Source organism: Melopsittacus undulatus, chromosome Z, assembly GCF_012275295.1.
Source record: "Melopsittacus undulatus isolate bMelUnd1 chromosome Z, bMelUnd1.mat.Z, whole genome shotgun sequence".
Taxonomy (NCBI): domain Eukaryota; kingdom Metazoa; phylum Chordata; class Aves; order Psittaciformes; family Psittaculidae; genus Melopsittacus; species Melopsittacus undulatus.
Genome location: NC_047557.1, coordinates 10,974,641 through 10,994,880, shown reverse-complemented (window position 1 = coordinate 10,994,880; position 20,240 = coordinate 10,974,641). Strand labels below are relative to the sequence as shown.

Below are 20,240 nucleotides of genomic sequence, written 5' to 3'. Positions count from 1 at the left end.
AACTATACAGACTCCATGATTCTACAAAGCCAAGTTCTTCTAGGAGGGGACCAGGGACAGAACAAGAAGCAGCTCCACAAGCTACATCCCAGGGAAATTCCCATTTCTAGAGGCCAGAAGGGGACATCAGTGTCCATGAAGACCTCCATCCCTCCACAGGGCTGTCCCCAGTGCAGTGTGCTCCTGTGACCAGACTGGCCCCCACCTCCCCCATGGCCCAGGGATTTGGGTCTACCCTGACTCTACCACTGCCCTGACCTCAAGCCGTGCTGTCCTGGCCCTGCTTGTGGGGACTGTGAGCACTTTTTGGGTGTGGGAGGGGATGGGTGCTTGGACCAATGGGAGGGTGCTGGTCCCCACAGCCGTGCCTCGCTGGTCCCCACAGCCTTGCCTCGCTGGTCCCGTCTGCTGCAGCTCACAGCAAACTTCTCCTTCTGCAGGTGCTGCCCACACTTCTCCTTTGCACCCCTGCGGACGGTGCAGCCACCAAGCAGCAGGACCACCACACGAAGGCATCCCAAGGGCAGGGTGGGAGCCAGCAGGGTCAGGGCTTGCCCACATGGCCCAGAGCTTGGTTTATGCTGACCTGAGGCTTGCCAAAGCGGTGGGGGGCCGGAGCATGGCCAGGCAGGCGCTGGAGTCAGGTGAGAGGCCATGGGACCCCCAGGCTGCCCCCACCATATCCATCCCTGTGGATTCAGCCTCTCTCCCTTCCTTCCTCCAACAGCCTTCAGCATGGACGAGGCAGAGAGCCCCTATGAGAACACACAGCCAGCACCGGTGGCACAGGATGGGTCTGGGGACCAGCCCAGCACAGGTGAGTGCATGGCTGGAGCCCAGGAGATGCTGGCAGGGGTCATGGGAGGTGTTTTGGGGTGTTCCTGCTCCCATTCTTGAAGAGAGGAAGTGCCCACACCATGGCACTGGTGCAACCACGCAGTGGGTCTGTGGGCTGACGGGGCTTTCCTGGCTCACCAAGTGATGCCTGCTGTGGTCTGCTGTGTCTTGCAGGGCGCTGGTCCTGTCGGTGGTGTCTCCCTGCAGGGCTGATGGCAACCTGCCTGCTGCTGCTGGTGGCCACCGTGGCACTGGGGGTTTGCTGTGAGTTTAGGGGGGAACTGTTGTGGGGCTGGGGTGGTTGGGCAGCATGGGGAGAAGGATGCAGCTGTGGATGAACAGGAGTGCGATAGAGACATGCCCAGGTACACTCCTCATGGCTGGGTCACTCTGTGCTGTGCCACAGACTGGCCTGTATCCCTCACACACCATGTGTGTCCAGCTTGCCTTCTATCACTCGTCTTCTGCACCTTGCTCTCTGTTTCTGCTCATTGCCCTTCCCTTCCAGACACTGGTCAGCCTCATACCACTGCATCCTGCCTGTGCCTGCTCTGTGTGCTCCTACCCTCTGTCCTGCCTTGACCTGATCTCGGCCAGGTCCTGAGCAGTTCCCTGCTGTGTCTTTCTCATCCTTTGGGATGGCCATGTCCCTGCCTTGCCCTGCCCACCCTACTTATCAAGCAGGGTCAGGTCCACATCCACTCCTTGGGCTATCCGTCTTCCTCCCATTGCCTTCCGCTCCCTTTCCATTGCCTTCCATTCACTACAACTGCCTTCCCATTGCCTCCCATTGCCTCCTGTTACCTCCTGCTGCCCTCTGATCGCCCACGTCCGTGCCCAGACTGGCAGGTGAGCCGCAGCCTGCAGGACACCTCCCGGGAGCACGCGGCCGAGCAGGGCCGGCTGGAGCAGGAGCTGAGCGCCCGGGAGCAGCGGCTGGAGCAGACGCGGCTGGAGCTGGCGAGGGCCAGAGCGGAGCTGGGGCACGCGTGGCGGGACGGCAACAGCAGCCGAGCGGCGCTGGAGCTGCGGGACGTGGAGCTGGGGCGCGCCAGGCAGGAGCTGGGCGAGCTGCACAGGGATGTGCAGCGGCTGCAGGGAGAGCTCAACAGCAGCCGCAGCACCGTGGCCGACCTGCGCGCGTGCACGGCCATAGGTGGGTTGGTGGTCGATGAGCACTGGCACCCACCGGCTTTTTGGCCATGTGGTGGTGGTGGAACGTGGTGGTCTGAAGCTGTCTGGGTAGACACTGAGGCTGTGATGTGTGCGGGGGTGATGTGTGGCTGTTCGTGGTCCCCATGCGAGGCATCTGTGGCTGAGCGAGCACCTGATGGTGCCCTTGCCCCCAGATTGCTGCCCCTCGGGCTGGCTGCTGTACAGGGGCAAGTGCCTCTTCATCTCCTCGGAGAAGAAGACATGGGAGGACAGCAGAAATGAGTGTGAGAAGAAATATTCTCAGCTCCTGATCACCAAATCCTGGAATCGCTGGACTGTGCCGGTAGGATGCTGTGAGAACTGAGAGCATCCAGCCCTGCGGTCCCCAGCTCAGCCAGCACTGCCCCTGGCGGGTGCAAGGCTGACCTCTGCAGCACATGGCTGGTGGTGGACATGGGGTACAGAGGCTCTGACACCCTGGGGTGGTACCCAAACTGGAGCAAAGCACCAGGGATACCCATCTGTGCTGTCCCTGACACAGGGGCTTCCTGGGGAGATTAACACCCCCTGCAAACACCACAATAGAAAGGCACTAAAAGGCCCTTTTTCTTCATCTCCAGACCTTCCTGAAGAACGCAGACATCCCATACTGGATTGGGCTACAGAAGAGCATCTTCCCCTGGTATGACTATGGCTGGCTGGAGGAAGAGGACCCTGATGAGCGGGGGGTCTCGGACGCCTGGTTCTGGGTGGATGGCTCTGTTTATGAAAGGTACCGGCAGCACAGCCTCTTGTCAAAACCCCTCTCCTCCATTGTAGCTTTAGGAAATGTTCCGAATCCCACTGGTAACCGGCCCCAGGCACGAGCACAAAGAGCATCAAAGCAGTTGAGGCCAAGGGCAGGTGGGCACAGGGGTGTGATGAGATGCTTAGAGGAGGTGCAAATGGAAAGCCAAGACCTGGGGGGGCATGTGCAGGGTATGTGCAAGCAGGAGGCAGAGGGAGCGAAGACACCACCAGTTTTATGTGAGGTCTGGACAAATGGTTCCAGCACCACCTCTGTTCCCTGTGTGCTTCCCTGCTCCAACCTTGAGTGAAGATCAATGCCCCGTGAGCCCCCTCCCCAGCTCACCACTGCCTCCTCTTGCAGTGTCTGAGAGCACTGGGGAGGAGCAGACCCATCCGGGTACCCAGCCCTTGCCCCTCCATCCACATCCTCATGGTGAGGTCCTCACCCCACTGCAGCCCCACAGCCCTGGGCCGCTCCTTTGGACACCCACGTGCCCTCAGGGAGGACGAGGACCAAGGTTCTTCAGTCACCCAGGGAAGGGCAGGGAGGCACCTGCTGAGGGTTCAGCTGTGAAATGAGTAGGGGAGAGCTGGGGGATCCCCCCTTTGATTGCAGCATTCAACCTCTCCTCTGTGAGGGTACAAGAGGCAGCCTCGGCACAGGGTGGTGCATAGGGCAGTGCACAGGGCAGCCCCCTCATGTGTTGTTTCCCCATCCAGGCCATGGCAGTCGAAATCAAATGGATCCTGTGCCATAATAAGCCATGGGAACATCAAACCTGCTCAGTGCGCTGGTCCCGATGACCTGCATCTCTGGATCTGTGAGAAAACAGCGGGGCCAAGCAACCCTTTCATGGCATAATGGCTGCTGGCCCAGCACCACTGTGGTGAGTGTAGTGTGTGCAGGGCAGGCTCTGTTGAGGCTGGGGGCCGCCATGGGGCACATGGGGGGAATATGGAGGAAAGTAGGGAGCCTGCTGAGTTGACTCTGTCCTATGGAAAGGGATGCAGGCCAGACGGAGCCTACCTCCATCCCTTTGTTGCCATGGGAGCCTTTGAACTGCTCGGGAGACCCCACCAAGTGTGGTGCAGCAAAGGGGCAAGATGGGGCAAACCCCGTTGCAGGCTTCTGTCCCAACCCTGCTGTGTGCATCTCACCCTCTGCCTTCCCTTGCAGCACCTGCACCCCACAACCGCCTTTGCTTCAGCCTCATTTCACCCCTCCTTGGGACGTCCCATCCATGCGAGCAACCCACTTCCCTCTCACAGACCCCAGGTCCTTCCCAGTGCTCCCCAGTGACGTTCCAGCATCACACGGGCTGGGGAGGCGGCATCAGTGGCCGTTTGCCCCCGGCTGATGTGCTTCAGCAGAGCAGTACGGGCCCCACAGCCCAGCCCCACACCTGCATGAGAACATTGGGCCTTCCAGAGCACAGGGGCTTGGTGTGTGATGAGTCCAGAGCGGAGCAAGCACTGACGCTCAGCACTGCAGCATCCCCAGCACAGAGCGCACTGGTGCATCAGGACTTGGGACTGGGGAACAGCACAGCCCCACACCAGGACAGGTCCTCACCCCACTGCAGGCACCTCCAGCCTGGCCCCATCACAGGGGCAGCTTGGCCATGGCTTTCACACCACTCAGGAAGCAGCATCCTCAGTGCCAGAGGAGGGAAGCTGCACCAGCTGTTGGGTTGTTTGCTAATTAGAAATTAGAGCAATGACCTTTATGATTGCACGATGTGATGGTGCTTTGTGAAGGCAACTCTGGCACTTGTGCTCGACCAACGTGCAAGACAAGTTATCAGGACTTTAAATAGTCACTACACACGTGCACATGTGAAGATTAAGCAAAATAGCCCTGATGCAACATCACCACCAGAGGAAGTCGTGTTCAACCAGGCGAAAATGTCCTCAGTTTATTACGGGGTCGTGAGTGCCATATATAGTTGATTAATTGCTATGTGAATTAGCTTGCTCCAAGAGCAGAAGGGTGTTAAAGGCACGTGTCACTCCTGTCTTGTCTGCTGGCTGAACCCAATTGTAGCAATAAAGACACAAGGCTTGTTTGCTCTTTGCCTTCTTGTGCACCACCACAAACACACACTCAGGGGCATGAACCCAAAGAACCTAAACAATAAAGGGGAATCAAAGCCATTTCAACCCGGATGGCCACTTTGGGGATACTGAGACCTTGGCCTGAGCCAGGCTGATTTGTGGTCCCCAAGAGGCTCCCCAGAAGCCCCAGCCAAGCCCCCATAAACTCTCAGGGCCGCATCAGACGCACAGGAAAGAGACAGGAGCCCGAGTTTCTAGGACATTCATTTCTTATTGAACACTTTAAATAAGCCGGGTATATATTACTAGCAATTATTATTAATAGTAATAAAACCCACAAGAGTTCAACATTCACCAGTGCATTGTGCAGGAGGAAGGAAAGCTGGCTCCCACCCTTGCCAGGGGCTGGGCAGCTCCTTCCCCCCTCTGCCAGCACCCTGCTCCCAACCCTATGTGCTGGGGGGACAGTGGGTGCTGTGCTGGCTCAGCACCCAACCCCAGCATAGGGCAGGCAGGGGCAACCCCAGTGCTGGCAATCATCCCCGTGCACTGCTCCATGTGCATTGCCCCTTTCCCCGTGTCAGGGGCTGGCTGTGCTCCCCACACCTGTAGGAAAGCATGGGGACACCACCCAGCCCCACAAGGTCCCCCACCACACACACATACACACCCCGACCCCTCTTCCCCCAGCCCTACTCACCCTCTGGGTACAGGAGCTCCCAGTTCTCCCAGGGAAGCAGGCTCACTGTGCACCCCTCCACAAGAGCCCACAGAGGGGTGAGCCCTTAGGGAACGGGGGTTCTGCACCCAGGGTTTGAGCCCCATGGGGCACCAGCCCTGCCACCCAGGCAGTGCTGGAGCACACTCAGGGCTGGGAGGTGTTATTGCACATCAGTCCCCAGCAGGGACCCAGTCCACCCCATAGACCCCCAAGAATCACCCAGGTGGGATGGGTGCCCAAGTGCCTCAGTGGTACCACAGCCACCAGTGGCCACCAACCACTGAGCCAGTCAGGGCAGACCATGAGGACACAACAGGCCCCTGTGCCAAGGGATCTGTGGGGCAGCTGGATGCAGCCCCACTCCCCGCGAGCCCCAGTACTAGGTCTGTGCCTCTGGCAGCTTCAGACTGGGCTCTGCCAGCACCGGCCCTGGGGCTTTCTGGTGGCAGAAGAGGCTCTTGGACTCACAGTTGAGGTTCTGGTAGTGGGGTGGGCTGGGGGCCGGCCGGTGGCAGACAGAGAGGAAGCTGAAGCTGAAGAGTGTCAGGCAGCACCCAGGACAAGGCAGCACCTCATCCTGCTCCAGCACAGCACCGGAGCCGTGCCCAGGCAGCATGGCCGCACGGTCCGTCCTCTCCATCGCCGCCGCACAGGGAATGCTGAGCTCGGAGAAGCTCTGCTCCAACTCACTGTCCCACGACAGAGGTTTGCTGATCACCATGCGGTTGTTGTTGAAGAGGAGCCCGTCGGGGGCTTGTGGCTCCGGCTGCCAGAGCCGGACTTCCGAGGATGCCGTGCGGATGAAGTTGTTGTTGGGGGGTACCAAGGGGACCTGCGGGGGGTGAGGGCTGCCAGGGCTGCAGTCCCTCCGCTCCAATGGCCTGGCGCTGGAGGAAGAGGCTCGTCCCCGAGCCGGAGGTGGAAGGAGAGCTGGGGTCTGGAGGTCACCGGTGGGATGGGGGGACCCCACATCCAGCTCCAGGCCCCCCCTGCGGGGCAGCTCTGGGGAGCTGGGCAGCGAGTGGCACTTGCGGGGGGCAGCAGTGGGGGCAGAGAAGTCACACTGCACCTCCACTGCGGGCTCGGGGGTCACGGGGGTGCTGAGCTGCAGCGGCCCGGGGGGGGGCAGGTCGAAAGTGAGGGAGATGACGGACTTGCTTGGTGTGTCGAAGAGCTTGATCTTGCCTCCCTTGAGGTCCTCGCGCTGGGAGAAGGGGTTGATGCGGGGGGACGAGTCCTTGGTCCTGGCCCCGCTGTAAGGCTCCAGCGGCTGCAGCAGGGTGGGTGATCTCGGGGGGAACACGTCGGACTGGCTGCGGGACAGGCACTGGTCCTGCGGCTGTAGGTGCTGCGTCCCCAGCTCGCGCAGGGGGGACTGCTCGGAGTGGCTGGTTCCCCTCTTGGGTATCCCTGGATGTGAGCATGGGAGTGGGTCACCAGCTGCTGCTGTGGGGTGCTATGGGGTGCTGGGCGCCCAGCAACACAGAGGTGCACCACAAGGGAACGGCTCTGCCGTGCAGGTATCATGCAACACTGTCTCCTTCCCCTGCAGATGCTGGGATAGGATGGGACACCCCACATAGAATCATAGAATGGTTTTGGGTTGAAAAGGACCTTAAGATCATCCAGTTCCAACCCCCCTGCCATGGGCAGGGACACCTCACACCAAACCATGTCACCCAGGGCTTCGTCCAACCTGGCCTTGAACACTGCCAGAGATGGAGCATTCACAGCCTCTCTGGGCAACCCACTCCAGTGCCTCACAGCCCTAACAGTAAAGAACATGCCCCCTCCTTGCAGCACCAGGGTGCCCACCTACCAGTGAGGGTGGCTGCTGTCGCAGGCATGGGCAGGCTCTCCCCAGTGCTGAAGACGGTGTCCCCAGTGTCCTCGACACCCAGCTGGTGCTGCAGGATGCCCTCCAGGCACTGTGTGATTTCCAGGAATGAGGGGCGGGAGGTGGGCTCCATCTGTGGGCAGGAGGGGTTCAAGGTCAGATCTGCAGCCCCCCATGCACCCCATGCACAAAGGTAGGGAAGGGCAGGGGAGACGGGAGGCTCACACTGCAGCAGTGGAAAGCGAGCTGGAGGAAGGCTGCTGGGCAGTCGATGGCCACCATGGTGCGGAAGGTGGTGACGTCCAGACCAAAATCCTGAGACAGGGAAGAGGAGTGAGGCTGGGTCCCCTGGACACCACATGGGATCCAGGATGGCCACGTCCCCCCTCCCTGCATTGACTGCATGTCACCCAGGGCTGCGGGCCTGGCAACACCCCAATGGAGGGTCCCCAAGTTGCGGCAAGGCTGGGGGATGCTGAGACACAGACCCTGCTCTCTGCCTCTATAGTGTCCCCTTTTTCCACCCAGGCTGACCATGGGCTCCGAGGACAGGTTATAGGCAGAGAGCATCCCTGCCTGGGCAGCAATCAGGACACAGCACCCCTGCTGTGAGATGCAGGCAGCTCCTGCACATGGGGCTCTGCCCAGCACAGCAGAATGGTCCCCTTCATTTGGTAAAGCAGTCACAGTCCCAGTGCTGCTGCCCACCATTGTCCCCCCACCCAGGGAGTCACCTCAGTGCGGGGCAGGTAGTCGGGGTCAGCAGGGACACGAGCGATGGTCTCGCACAGGATGATGCCGTATGCAAACACATCAGCCTGCAGAGAGAAGGGAGTGATGGGGGGCCCTGCAACCCCAATGAGATGGGCCCATCATTCCATGGACCCACAGCCTCCCTCCTCCCTGCCGAGCCGCACCAGGGGCACTGCCATCCCACCACCCAGCTTCTTCCCTCTGTGAAGGCCTGGGGCTGCAAAGCTCTGGCAGCACAAGCCTGGACAGAGCCCCAGGCACGGCACACATGAGCCTCACCTTCTCATTGTAGATCTCCCCTCGGAGCACCTCAGGCGCCATCCAGTACGGGGAGCCCACCACAGCCAGCGGCTCCTTCTCGGTGCCTTCACTGGGGGACATGGTGGGACATCAAGGGCTGCCCCCTGTCCAACCTCCCACTGGGACAGCCCAAACCACCATCTCCATCTCCCTCCCTGGGCTAACCCTCCTTCAAGCACCTACAAACTCATCTCTCCACACCCACACCTTCTCCATCCTCTCACAGCCAGCCCCAAACACATCAATCGGCCCCACAAATCACCACCACTGGGGAACACCCCCACAGCTCCCATCCCTGCCCTTCCAGCTGTATCCCAAATGTCCATCCCTCCCTGCCTCCTGCTTCAGGTGGGCTGGGAACCCCTCACAATAAGGATGGGGACAGACGGGTGGACACTGCCCATGTACCTGTAGTTGGGGATCTTCTCCGCCAAGCCGAAGTCACCCACCACTGCCGTGTAGCCATTGGCCTCACAGCGCACAAGGCAGTTCTGGAAGCACAGGAGGACCCATCACGTTGACTGCGCCATCCTCACTGCTCCTGGGATGGTGCAGCCAGCACAGCACAGCCAGGAATGGGGGTATGGGATGAGGACAATGGGATGCCTTTGGAGCATGCTGTACCTTGGAGGTGAGGTCACGGTGGAAGATGCCCTTGGAGTGCAGGTAGCGCAGGCCACGGGCGATGTCGAGGGCCAGCTTGACACGTACGGACCAGGAGAGGGGCACGGGGCTGTCCAGCAGCTGCTCCAGGTTCCCACCGTTGATGTACTGATGGGAAGAGCCAGCCCACTGCACCTCTGTGCCCCACTTCCACCCATAACCAGACACCTATCTCACCCCAACACACCTCCCAGCCACCCCACAGCACTGCCCCACAGCAGACTTCACCCTGCACACATGCCATGGGCTGAGAAAGTGTTCCCACATCACTGTCCCCTCCCCAGCCCTGCAGGACCCCCCAGACTCACGGCCATCGCTCTGCTCTCACCTCCGTCAGCGCGTGCAGTTGTCCCTGGTGCACGCACACCCCCATGAACCTGCAAGGCAGAGGGACCTGAGCATAGCCAAGGGGAAGACCTCCCCTAGGAGCTCATCCAGAGCCAGCTCCAAACCCCTCAGGCTCGGGAATGGGGGACACAGGGATGACAGGTCCTACCTGAGGATGTTGGGGTGTGAGAGGCGGTTCATCAGCTGCACCTCCCGCAGCATGTTGCCTCTGTTGCTGGTCAGCTTGTTCATCTTCAGCACCATGACCTGCCCCGACTGGCGGTGCCGTACCTAGAGGCAGGATGCACAGAGACCCATGTGTCCCTGCAGTATCCCTGCACATGAGGCACAGGGCACCTCAAGGATCACCAGAGCTGAGGGGGGGGGTCTTCCAGCACAGCAGCACCCTCAGTGCTGATGATGCACATCCCATCCTCCTTGGGGCACCCTGCTTGTTGTGCTCTCCCCATTCCCCCATTCCATACCCATTCCTCCCAGAGGCTGTGGCATCTCCACGTTGTGATCCCAACCCTGCTGCAAGGCCAGGCAGATGCAGGGTTGGGATGCACCAGCAAGCATCACAAAACCAGGGTATTTCTGGGTCAGCACCATGCAGCCAGACCCTACCAGCATGGGCTGGAAGACAGAGGGTGCACATTGCGCCCCAAACCAGACCAAACACTGTTCCAGAGCATGGCCCCAGCCTGGAGGGGCACAGCGCTAGGATAAGGCTGTATATTTAGCCATCCCCAGCTTGATGCTGTCATGTGATGTGGAGCCTGGTCCAAGGCCAGGAACAGCAGCTGGGAGCATGGCCAAGCACGGACACTCCGGTCCTTCACCCCCGGCACGTGCGGGACAAGGGATGAGCACAGGATTCCCTGTCCCAGCACCATGCTGGGGTGCGGCTGAACCAGTGCCGAGTGTGCCTTCCTGAGCTGGGGGTGGGATGGGATGGGACCCCCCCTCGGAGCAACAGCCGGTGGTGGTGACAGCCCAGCGGATCCCAGCTGCCCCCCCGCACACACGGAGCCATCACGGAGGCACAGGCATTCCTCGGCACTGCCGTCAGCTCCCTGCTCTTCTCCTTTTTAGTCGATGCTGGTGGAGGCTGCAGTGCTGGTGCCAACCCCATCTCACCTCCCTGGGCAAAACATGGGGCACCACGTGGAGGCAGGGTCCACAGTGGCCCCCATCCTGCTTTGAGAGTGGCCTCAGTCCCCATCACATCTGGAGTGCTGAGCCCACCAGGGCAGATCCCACAGCTGGCACTGCTTTGGGAAGCAGTTATCCTAGGGTGCATGCTGAGATGGGGACCCATCCAGCTCCCAGTACCCAGGGGATGGGCAGTAGTTTCCTCACCAGAAGGTGTAGGGGGAAATGAGTGTTTTACAAAGATCTGAAAGTCTGAGTGCCCCAAGGCAAACCCAGCCACAGGCAGTGGTACAAGAGGCAATACCCAGCCCTACCCAAACCCACCTTGTCACCAGCAGCTCCCTGAGTTCATGGACAGCTTCAGGAACTCAGTACCTGCCTGTGGCTCTCCACTCTGGTTACACGTTTGTCACCTCCATGCTGGCCTGCAGGCATGGGCCACACAGCAGCACAGACCAGGGTGGACCCTGGACAAGCAAGGGGAGAGGGGACACTCCTGCCCCCGTGGATCCCCATCCCAGCCCACGGCCACACCGAAGGACAAGGGAGGATGGGTTTACCCACGTCTCCTCCTTGCTGAGCACTGCACAAAGCTCCTGGGCTCTGGAAGAGCCCATCCTCGGGTGCTCCACATGTGTGGATCACAGCTCCTCAAGCCTCACACGCACCCATGGTGCCCATCTAATGACAACACAACTCCTCCCCATGCCCACCTCCCTGCTCACCCCACTCCCCGCAGGGCCTGGCACAACGTCCTAGGGCTCCCTGTCCATAGCCGCACCAGCAGGCAGGGCAAAGACCCCCCCACCTCATGCCCACCATCATTTCCTTCTCTCCATCCCATCCCCACACGCAGGGCAGCATCAGACACAACATCAGGGCTCGCAGCCTCTCCATACCCCCAGCTCTGGGTGCCACAGCCCAGCATTCCCAATGGCAGCACCGTTCTCTTCCCTTCCCACGCCGGCAGGACTGGCTGGGTCGGTTTGGCTGGCACAGGCAGCTGCCAGGCGCCGGGACCAGCTTCCACAGCACTGTGCCCGCCGGGATGGCTGCAGGCGGCGATGCTCCGGCGCCAAGCCATGCGCCCACGATGGGAATGCCGTGTGGCACGCACGGCACTGGCCGTGCACTGTGGGGATGGCTGTGTCCTTGCCAGCAATGGCATCTGTGCATAAGGGAGCAGCCCCCAGCTCAGCCCCACACAGTCAGGATGTGCCTGTGGATTCATTCTGGTTGAAAAGCCTCCTGCCATTGCAATAGGCTGGGTGAGTGCAGCCGTGTGGGATCTAATGCCTGGAGGACAGGGAAGGTCTGGGGAAAATCCCTTCCCCAGGATTTCCCCCATGTCAGCACAGCCCTGTCCTGATGCCCTACTCTGCAACTCCATCCCCAGGGGCATGGAGGGCTGTGAGGACAGCCCCAGCCCCACACCCATGGGGCATAACCTCCTTGAGGGCATCCAGCACCCTGAGCTTGCTTGCAAGGCCTTATCCTGCTTTCCCTCTCTCATGCTCCATGCCCAAGGCCGCCCCCCCTTGTGCTGCCCACAGCCTCCCACATGTGCTGACCAGTTCACCCAGCCTGGCCAGCCACTAGCACCAGCCCAGCACCCTCTGGAAGGAGGCAGAGCAGTCCACGACCCCAGGCAGGATGCAGCCCATAGCCAAAGGGGTTTCCTTCCTACTGTCACCCAGGGAAGGCAGTGGGCAGCAGAACCTCTCTGGGCAGCACGGCTGGGTCCCCCCTCGCCTCTCCACACTCTGGCATGGAGCCCAGGAATCCCAGCACATTCCTGGGAGCTGAGCTCAGCCGGCAGCAGTGCTGGGGCACGGGGGGAGGACAAGCCACGGGTCCCCCCATCCAGACACCATGCAAGGCTTCATGATGCGACACAGCCCCTCCATCGTGTGCTGCATGGGGTTACCCATGAGCTGGGGTGCTGTGGAGCATCAGTCCCCATCCCATCTGTTGGCAGCACGTGGGGCTGGGGGATGGGACAGGGCTGGCTGCGGGCCCCAGCCTGGGCACAAGGGATCTAAGCTCTTTTAGCAGCGGAAATTAGAGTCTTATTTAAAGAGCATGCTAATCAGAGCGAGCAGACGGCCTGCTCCCTCCCCACAGCCGGTGATCCTGTCTAGACATGGGGTGAAAACACCACCACCACCTCCCCATCTGTGGGTCTCAGCAGCCAGCTCCCCTGCACCCCGTGCTGGGGATGGGCTCACAGCCCCACTCGCTGCCCATCCCCTTGTCCCACCCTGGCGCTGGCAAGGCACAGTCATGAAGGGACATCATCCTGCAGACCTTGGCCTGGAAAGCCCAGCAAGGGAGAGATGGGGGGGGGGGGGGGGCAGGTAAATGAGCTAGAAACACCACCAGTAATCCCATAACCATGAGAATCCCAGCAGTGCAACAGGTCTCCTGCCGTGTGGGACTGGAAAATCTGTTCATTGCACAGGAAAGGCAGAATCAGTCAAGACGGGTTCCTCCAGCGAAGCAATGTCAGGGCACACACAGCACTGCTTGAGTATCACAATGCTTGTCATACTTGAGCAGTGCACAACTGCTTGAGCATCCCGTGCTCCACGGGCACACCGGCTGCACCAGAGCATCACCAGTGCTCACCACCAAGGCCGTAGCACACCCGGTGACAAGGCAGCAGAGGCGCCAGCGGGTCCCCAGCTAACACAAGCACAACACGTGCCCAGCACCCGTGCCTCCCCAGTGGCGACAGCGGGGCCAGGGCTGCTCCCGGGCTCCCCACGGCTGGCTGACCTTGGTAAATCCACTTCCTCCCTGCCTGCCTTGGTTTCTCCATCTCTGTCACGCCGCTCCACCCTCCTTTGTAAACCAATTCAAGGTCCGCTGATGAAGGGCAGCAGATAAGAGGGAGCTGTGTCAGTTGCAATGGTAAACTGGGAGTAAATGCAAAAACTCAGAGGTTGGTGGGAAGTGATGCTGAAGGCTTCTCCCAGGTTCTGTCCACTCTGGGAGCTGCCAATTCCCCCCTGACCCCAGCACCATGGAAATGGGGTGCTTTCCCAATGGTCTGCACCATGGGAAGCAGTATCTCCAAGAGGCTGTGTGACAGCTGGGCACATAAAGTGCAGAGTTGTATGAGTGAAGACCTCTGAATACAGCCCCCCAGAGAGTGAACCCAGGATGCTGCTTTCAGCCCTGCATCTGCAGCAGACCACACTTGGTAAAGAGGGAGATTTGGGGAAGAGATGATGTCTAGCACAAACACACCTGGGCCAATCTGCTCAGTCCAACAGACTGATGATGAGAGATGGAGAGGTGGCTCACTGCACTGCTTCCTTCCACCTGAGAGAACGGGTGGGCCTGCTGCCTCTGGAATCTCACAGGGAAAGGCAATGAGAATCAGCTGCTGCAGACGGAAACTCACTGCAGCACAGAGGGGAATCAGCTGGGAACAACCCCCAGGGCATCATTCCATCGCTGGTGTCTCCCACAGCCCTTCTGAAGAAGCACTTGGCTCAACCCAAGGGCTCTGACACACAGAGTCCTTCTGGTTTTAATGCTGGTAAGCCAGACACCAGTGCCCCAGCATCCTGGCTTGGGTGCACACCAGTGCTGAGCTACCTGCGTAGGGGCAGAGAAGTTCAGGTCACCTCCCTGTGCCCCGCGCCTACCCAGGCTGGAATGAGGCAGCAGCCACAAAGAAGAGGGGGCTGCAAGTGCCCACGGCCATGGAAAGCAACAGCAGGAACAAGGGCAGTGGGAGGAAACTGGGTCCTGTGCTGCCCTGCCAAGCTCCATCCTCCTCGCATGCTCAGGCAGCCAAACCCCAGCTCAGATCATGGGCCTGCCCCACCATCCTGCTGAGCTCTTGGCCTCAACCCACCACACGACCACAAAGCCCCATCTGCCCCCCTCCTGGCCCTGCCTCCTCTTCAGCAAGCACACACATCATCAGCTCCTGTTGCCTGATCCAGCTCCCACCCCCCCCCCACAGCCTCCACCTGTCCCCCAGATCCTACATGGAAGTCACCCCACGAGAACATGAACAACAGGTTGGAGAAGGAGTGTTTTGTGGCTCCCGCAGGGCCTGGGAAAACAAACAGCAAGGCAAGGAGAGACCATGGCCTGGCTGAGACATGGAGCATCCATTATTAAAGAGCCATATCCATATTGGCATTATTAAATGCCTCCCTCTGCTCCAAGGTGCTGCCACATGCTCCAAGCCAGAGATCGATAGCAGAAACCCAGCCAACAGAAAGGCTCTGCAAGGGAAGGATGGAGCACGATGGAGAGGGACCCCTCTGCATGCCTGCCACGGCCCCTTGCAGAGCACCTCTCTTATGGCTGCCCAGCAGCCAGGTCTTTGGGTCTCCCTGCTGAATGAGGAATGGCAGCAGGGCTGAAGAGGGGACCCCAGGGTGATGTTGGGACATGGATGCTCTGTTGTGGTGGGAGGTGGCAGGGGTCCTGCCCAGCCCAAAGCTGCCTTTTGAGGGTGGTGAAGCCATTAGAAGGACAGTGTAAGAGCAGCCCTTGCCCAGAAGCTTGTGGTGCCTTAGTGATGCCGAGGACGAAAACAAGTGCACGCCCCCCCCCCCCCCCCCTTAGACTGGGAGAGGTGGCTGTGGCAGCGGGGCAGGGCACAGCCCCTGAGCTCTTGTTGGGGTACCATCACCATGCACTGCTGGGACCCTGAGCTCCCCACCAGCACCCATGCACCCCTAACCAGGATAAAAGCCACATGCAGCCATTCCCACTCCATCAGTCCCAGAGACGACAGAGGACAAAGACAGCGACGGGGTCCCAGCCGCGGCCAGCCCCATGCAGGGTGCCCCTGGCTCCCGTGGAGCATCCTGCACATCCACCTGCCCAGCACAGGCTGGAACAGGTCCAGCAACGCTGGAAATCACCCGGCCCGGCTGCAAACATCACCTCCAGCCATAGGCACACTCCAGGCCTGTCAGGCTGTTAGACGGGGGCACCCGGGACCGCGCTGCCCCCCACCCGCCACCCCACCGCTGCCCCGGCCCTCCCTGCCGCCGCTCCGGAGCGCTCAGCCTCCCAGGGGGTAAACACAGCCGGTGCTGCCGTCCCCTCCGCCTGCACGGGGGGACGGGGGGAGAACACCCCGGAGGGACCGGGCTCCCCGCACTCCATGTCCCCGCATCCCCACCGCCCAACTACGGTGGATGGGGGGGGGGGGGGGAAGGTCCCGAACCGCCCGTCCCGCACCCCACCGAGGGCCTGCTCGGGATCCCAGACCCGTGGGGACGCCGCAGTGACCCCGCTCCCTGCCCGCACACCTTGAACACCTCGGAGAAGAAACCGGCGCCGATCTTCTCGCAGTAGAAGTCGTCGATGCGCGCCAGGGTGGAGACGGCGCTGCGCAGAGCCCGGTACGAGGAGGGCCTTGGCCGGCCGCAGCCCAGCCACGGCCCCGCCGCCTCCCCTTCGGCCTCCCCGGGCCGCCGCGGCAGCTTCTCCCAGTCCATGTCGGTCCCGCCGACCACCTCCAGCGCCATTCACATCCCCGTACGGGCGCGGCCGGGACACCGCCGCCTTCCTTCGTGCCTTCCGTCCCCTTCAGGCCCTCCCTCCGCCGCCCCCCCCGGTCCCGGGGCGATGCTCAGCCGCGGCGGAGCGGGGCCGGCGGCTCAGCTCTCATGGCCCGGCGGCAGCGCCCCGACCCCCGCCGTGGCCCGGGGCTGCGCCTCCGCTGCTCCCAGCCTCGTACCAGCGGGGCGGAGCCGAGCCGGGGCGGGGACTTCACTGCTTAACTCCTTGGGACCCGCCGCGCCCAGCGGGGCCTCAGCGGTGACACCGGGTACCCAAGGACGTGGGGGGTACCCCAAAGAAGGGGGGGCTGCTCCATCCCTGACAGTGCTCAAGGTCGGGTTGGACACAGGGCCTTGGAGCAGCTGCTCCAGTGGAAGTTGTCCCTGCCATGGCAGGGGTTGGAGCTGGAGGAGCTTTGAGGTCCCTTCCAACCCAAACCATTCCTGGTTCTGTGATCTGACCTCCCCATACACACAGCCCCACCTCACAGGGTAGTGGGTCCAGTTCCCCCGCACAAGCTGCCTCGGGTAGAATGGGTCCCTTTGGTACAGACTAGGATGTCTCCTCATAGCCATCACTAGGATGGAGGGATGCTGTGGGTGGGGGGTCTGATTTCCCCTCTGCACCCACCCTGTGTGGATGGGGTCTGTCCTCTGGAGGAGCAGCTAAGGCAGCCTCTTAGTGACTATGCCCAGTGCCTGTTGTACCCCTTCATGTTTCTCCCTATCCCAAACTCTTACACGTCTCCCTGTTTTCCTTCTGCCTCCTGCCCCCCCACAAGCCTTTTCCCGGCTCCGACGCCAATCCATCCTTGGGACTCCCTGCAGCTGGATCTGCCTGCGCTCTGTCCCACACATTTCCCTGCTGCTCTTCTTGGCATCTACCCGCCTGTGCTGGTCCAGCCCTGCCCCAGCTGCCTTCAGGGTGCTGCCACAACCCTGTTGTGCTGCCCTGCTCCCACAGCCACCCCATGACTGCTTTGTTTCAGCTCTTTCATAGAACCATAGAATGGTTTGGGCTTGAAAGAAACTTAAAGCTTATCCAGTTTCACCCCTGCCATGGACACCTTCCACTAGAGCAGGTTGCTCCAAGCCCAGTCCAATCTGGCCTTGAACACTGCCAGGGATGCTTTCCCTTTGAGGTTCTGCTGTCTCCATGAGCCCAGCACCACTCCAGCAGCCACATGGAGTGTCTCATGGTGTGGTGTGTTTTTGGCCAGTGCTCAGTTCCAGCTGCCACCATGGATAAACACCACGGATCTGGGTTTTCTTCCTTGGACTAGAGCCTCTGACTTCTTTATAGCCTCCTTCCAACCCCCCACAATACATGGTATTCTGCTCTTTGAGGTCCACAGAAGGCAGTGGGTCTGTGCAGGGCAAGTTTCTATGTGTAGGGAGGCAGAGTCTGGGGCAGGGCTCTGCCAGTCCTCATCTCATGGGGTCAGAGCTATCCTTTTCCTCACCAGTACTGCTGCAACCTGGTGCCTCTGCCTGACAGGAGTGTGCCAGGGAGGCTGCTGTAGCTGTGGGGAACCACACTGTACAACAAACCACATTCTTGGGTCTCATGGGCCTCCTGTGTCTGTCCTACTGACAACAGAATGACAGGAGCAGCTTCACAGGCCTCCTGTGGTGGGCACAGGGAGAAGACCAGCATCTGCATGTGGGGATGGGAGGCAGCAGGTTCTGCCCTTCTACTGTGATGCTGCTCAGGTGGGTGACTTCCCTGCCTGGGTTCAGCCCTGGTACCCAAAACCTGAGCATCCTGCTGCGCCCACAGCCCAGCAACCAGCTCCCCAGTGGTGCTGGGAGCTGTGCAGAGGAGCAAAGCCAGCTTAGATGGGGCAGCAGGAGAGTGAATGTTGCCTCTCCCTTTCCCTTGAGTACATGTGAGCAGCAGCACTGAGGGTCAAGGCATGGCAGCAGAGATGGGGAGTTCTCATGAGGCAGAGAGAAGCTGAGGTCCAGTGCCTGTTCAGGACTGCTGCTTACGAGTGACTGGGTTTAAATCCAATTAAGTTGTAACAGATAAATTAAAGCCCTAGAGATGGCTCTGACTATGGAAATTGCCATGGCAAGATGTACTGTCCCTGCTCCCTTAAGTGCCTGTAATTCTACTGTGCTATTTCCACCACGCTGTGTTCTTGCCTGGCACAGCAGTGTTCAATCTGAGACATGGCTAAAGGTCTCCATGCCCCAGTCCCTCCTGTGGTGCAGGCAGGTACACTTTGAGCAGCTGGAGAGAAGCCAGGCACGGCTGAGCCTGCAGCAAACCCTGAATTAAACTCCTCAAGCTCCAGTGAGGACAAGCAGAAAGGTCTCCATGGCTCTGTGGAGCTGCAGGTGGGAGAGGAAGGAGGCTTTGTTCTCCTTCCCTTTCTCCTCTGGACTTTGCACCATCACCCTTCTCACAGGGAAAAGGCTCAAGGATTAACAAACATCCTCTCCATGACTGCTGGTGATGGTGCATCACACAGGCAGAGTATGGGTGAGCGCCTTCAGACAGCCCAGCGTGGCTGGTGCTGGAGAGGTGCAGGGAATAGGGGTGACCTGTAAGGCCACGGGGTATGGGTGCAGGGTGGTGAGGGATGCAGGGGGGATTTCACATGGAAAGACTGGTCCTTGCTGCACTCCCACCTCTATTCCACACCGGCACTGAGTCCTTGCAGCACAGTTCTGTCTGGGATCAGCTAGCAATAAGCTTGCCCTTGCTCAGACCCAGACCTATAGCATTCCCCTGCTCTCACTCTTCCAGCATGTGAGAGCCCATCTGCCCTGTTTTCACCTGGGATGAAGTTATCTTTCTTCTTAGTAGCTGGTGCTGTGTTTTGGCTTCAGTTTGGGAATAACACTGATCTGTTGTTGCTCAGTAGCACTTTGACTTTCTGTTTTCTTGTTTTCCCTTTTCCATGTTAGTTTTATATCTCTTTCATTATTTGCCTTATTATTTGTACTAGTAGTAGTATCAGTAGTGTTACACTGTACTTTAGTTATTAAACTCTTATCTCAACCCACAGGTTTACATTCTTTTGATTATCCTCCCCATGGAAAGAAGGGTGAGTAGCAAGTGACTTCTTGGTTCTCAGCTGCTGGCTGGGTTTAAACCATGACACCATCCATACCTGAGGCTTGTTCTCTGCACACACATGGCAAAATCAATGGCTGCTGCTGTGGGGGGAAGTCCGGGGATGGCTGTGGGGAATGTATGTGAAGCTATGCCAGAACAGGCACAAGTCTTGATGGCAGGAGGGTTTTCCAGCCTGGAAGGGCTGTGCAGACCCAGAGATGAGCAGAACAAGGAGCATCGACTGATTCTGATGATTCCTTTTGGTGCTTTCTCCCAGAATGTGGGTGCAGCCTTTTGGTCCCAAGCATCTTCCCTTATCCTTTCCCTGGCAACCTCTGCTCTTCTCCCACCAGACATCACCCAGCAGATCTCCATGCTTGCTTGTGCCCTGCACGTTCATGAGACGGGAAGTCCCTAACAAACACTTTCCTCTCCTGCCCCATAGGAAACAGGAGAGGGGGGCACAGCAGCATCTGCTCCAACCTGCTGAGGAGGCCTGGTCAGTGTGAGGAGCCCAGAGTACTCCAGTGATTCACGTGCAGCCTGGTTATGTCCAACAGCACAGAGTGCAGGTGATGCAGCAGGACTACATTTCCCATCACACTGTGCCGTGTGTTGTTGAGCCTGGTGAATGCCTGCACCATGGCTGCAAGCTGCAGCAGCCCATGTCCAGCTGCCAGCAGGGGCTGGTAAACTGGCATGGTCCTCACCATGCAGGCACATGGCTGATCCCCCATTCCCTGCCTGTCACCCCAGCTGCAAGGCCAATGCGGGGCTTGTCTGCAGCAAGAGAGCTGCAAATATTTGTTGTGTCATGGATTTTCTATGAGCAGAGTCAGCACAGCACCTAGCAGCATTTGCTCACTGCCTCCTGTTATCTCCTGCTGATGCTTCCCATGCCTGGGTGCTGGTATCATCACATCTGCAGAGGCAGCATCCTCATCCCATCCCTATCTCTTAATGGTGGGCAGTGATTTCAGCTCCTTGCTCTGCTTCTCCTCAAACAAGCCAGGGTGTCAGGGGATTGACCAGCAGATGCCT

At 59.8% G+C, this 20,240-nt stretch overlaps 2 protein-coding genes across 2 annotated transcripts; one reads left to right on the top strand and one right to left on the bottom strand.

Moving 5' to 3' along the window:
* Positions 1-559: 559 nt before the first annotated feature.
* On the top strand, positions 560-3,643 carry LOC117437906 (B-cell differentiation antigen CD72). The gene is made up of 7 exons (XM_034072660.1): positions 560-644; positions 728-817; positions 1,012-1,101; positions 1,679-1,993; positions 2,187-2,335; positions 2,613-2,764; positions 3,502-3,643. The coding sequence occupies exons 1-7, from the start codon at positions 560-562 to the stop codon at positions 3,641-3,643; spliced, it is 1,023 nt and encodes a 340-aa protein (XP_033928551.1).
* A 2,116-nt stretch (positions 3,644-5,759) lies between these two features.
* TESK1 (testis associated actin remodelling kinase 1) lies at positions 5,760-16,299 on the bottom strand. The gene is made up of 10 exons (XM_005143452.3): positions 15,881-16,299; positions 9,607-9,728; positions 9,439-9,487; positions 9,072-9,218; positions 8,856-8,938; positions 8,427-8,517; positions 8,129-8,212; positions 7,620-7,709; positions 7,377-7,527; positions 5,760-6,967 (listed from the first exon to the last, which is right to left on the bottom strand). Exons 1-10 carry the CDS (start codon positions 16,097-16,099, stop codon positions 5,937-5,939), a joined length of 2,067 nt encoding a protein of 688 aa, XP_005143509.1. The 5' UTR covers positions 16,100-16,299; the 3' UTR covers positions 5,760-5,936.
* Between the last annotated feature and the right edge of the window lie 3,941 nt (positions 16,300-20,240).

What these genes read in the sequence shown, in the direction of transcription:
- TESK1 (XM_005143452.3), bottom strand. Translation starts at nt 16,099, where the DNA reads ATGGCGCTGGAGGTGGTCGGCGGGACCGACATGGACTGGGAGAAGCTG. An exon ending in ACCGTGACCTCACCTCCAAG is followed by an intron (nt 8,939 to 9,071) that starts GTACAGCATGCT and finishes CTGTGCTTCCAG; the next exon opens with AACTGCCTTGTGCGCTGTGA. An exon ending in GGGAGATCTACAATGAGAAG is followed by an intron (nt 8,213 to 8,426) that starts GTGAGGCTCATG and finishes TTCTCTCTGCAG; the next exon opens with GCTGATGTGTTTGCATACGG.
- LOC117437906 (XM_034072660.1), top strand. Translation starts at nt 560, where the DNA reads ATGGCCCAGAGCTTGGTTTATGCTGACCTGAGGCTTGCCAAAGCGGTG. An exon ending in CAGGCAGGCGCTGGAGTCAG is followed by an intron (nt 645 to 727) that starts GTGAGAGGCCAT and finishes TTCCTCCAACAG; the next exon opens with CCTTCAGCATGGACGAGGCA. An exon ending in CGTGGCACTGGGGGTTTGCT is followed by an intron (nt 1,102 to 1,678) that starts GTGAGTTTAGGG and finishes GTCCGTGCCCAG; the next exon opens with ACTGGCAGGTGAGCCGCAGC.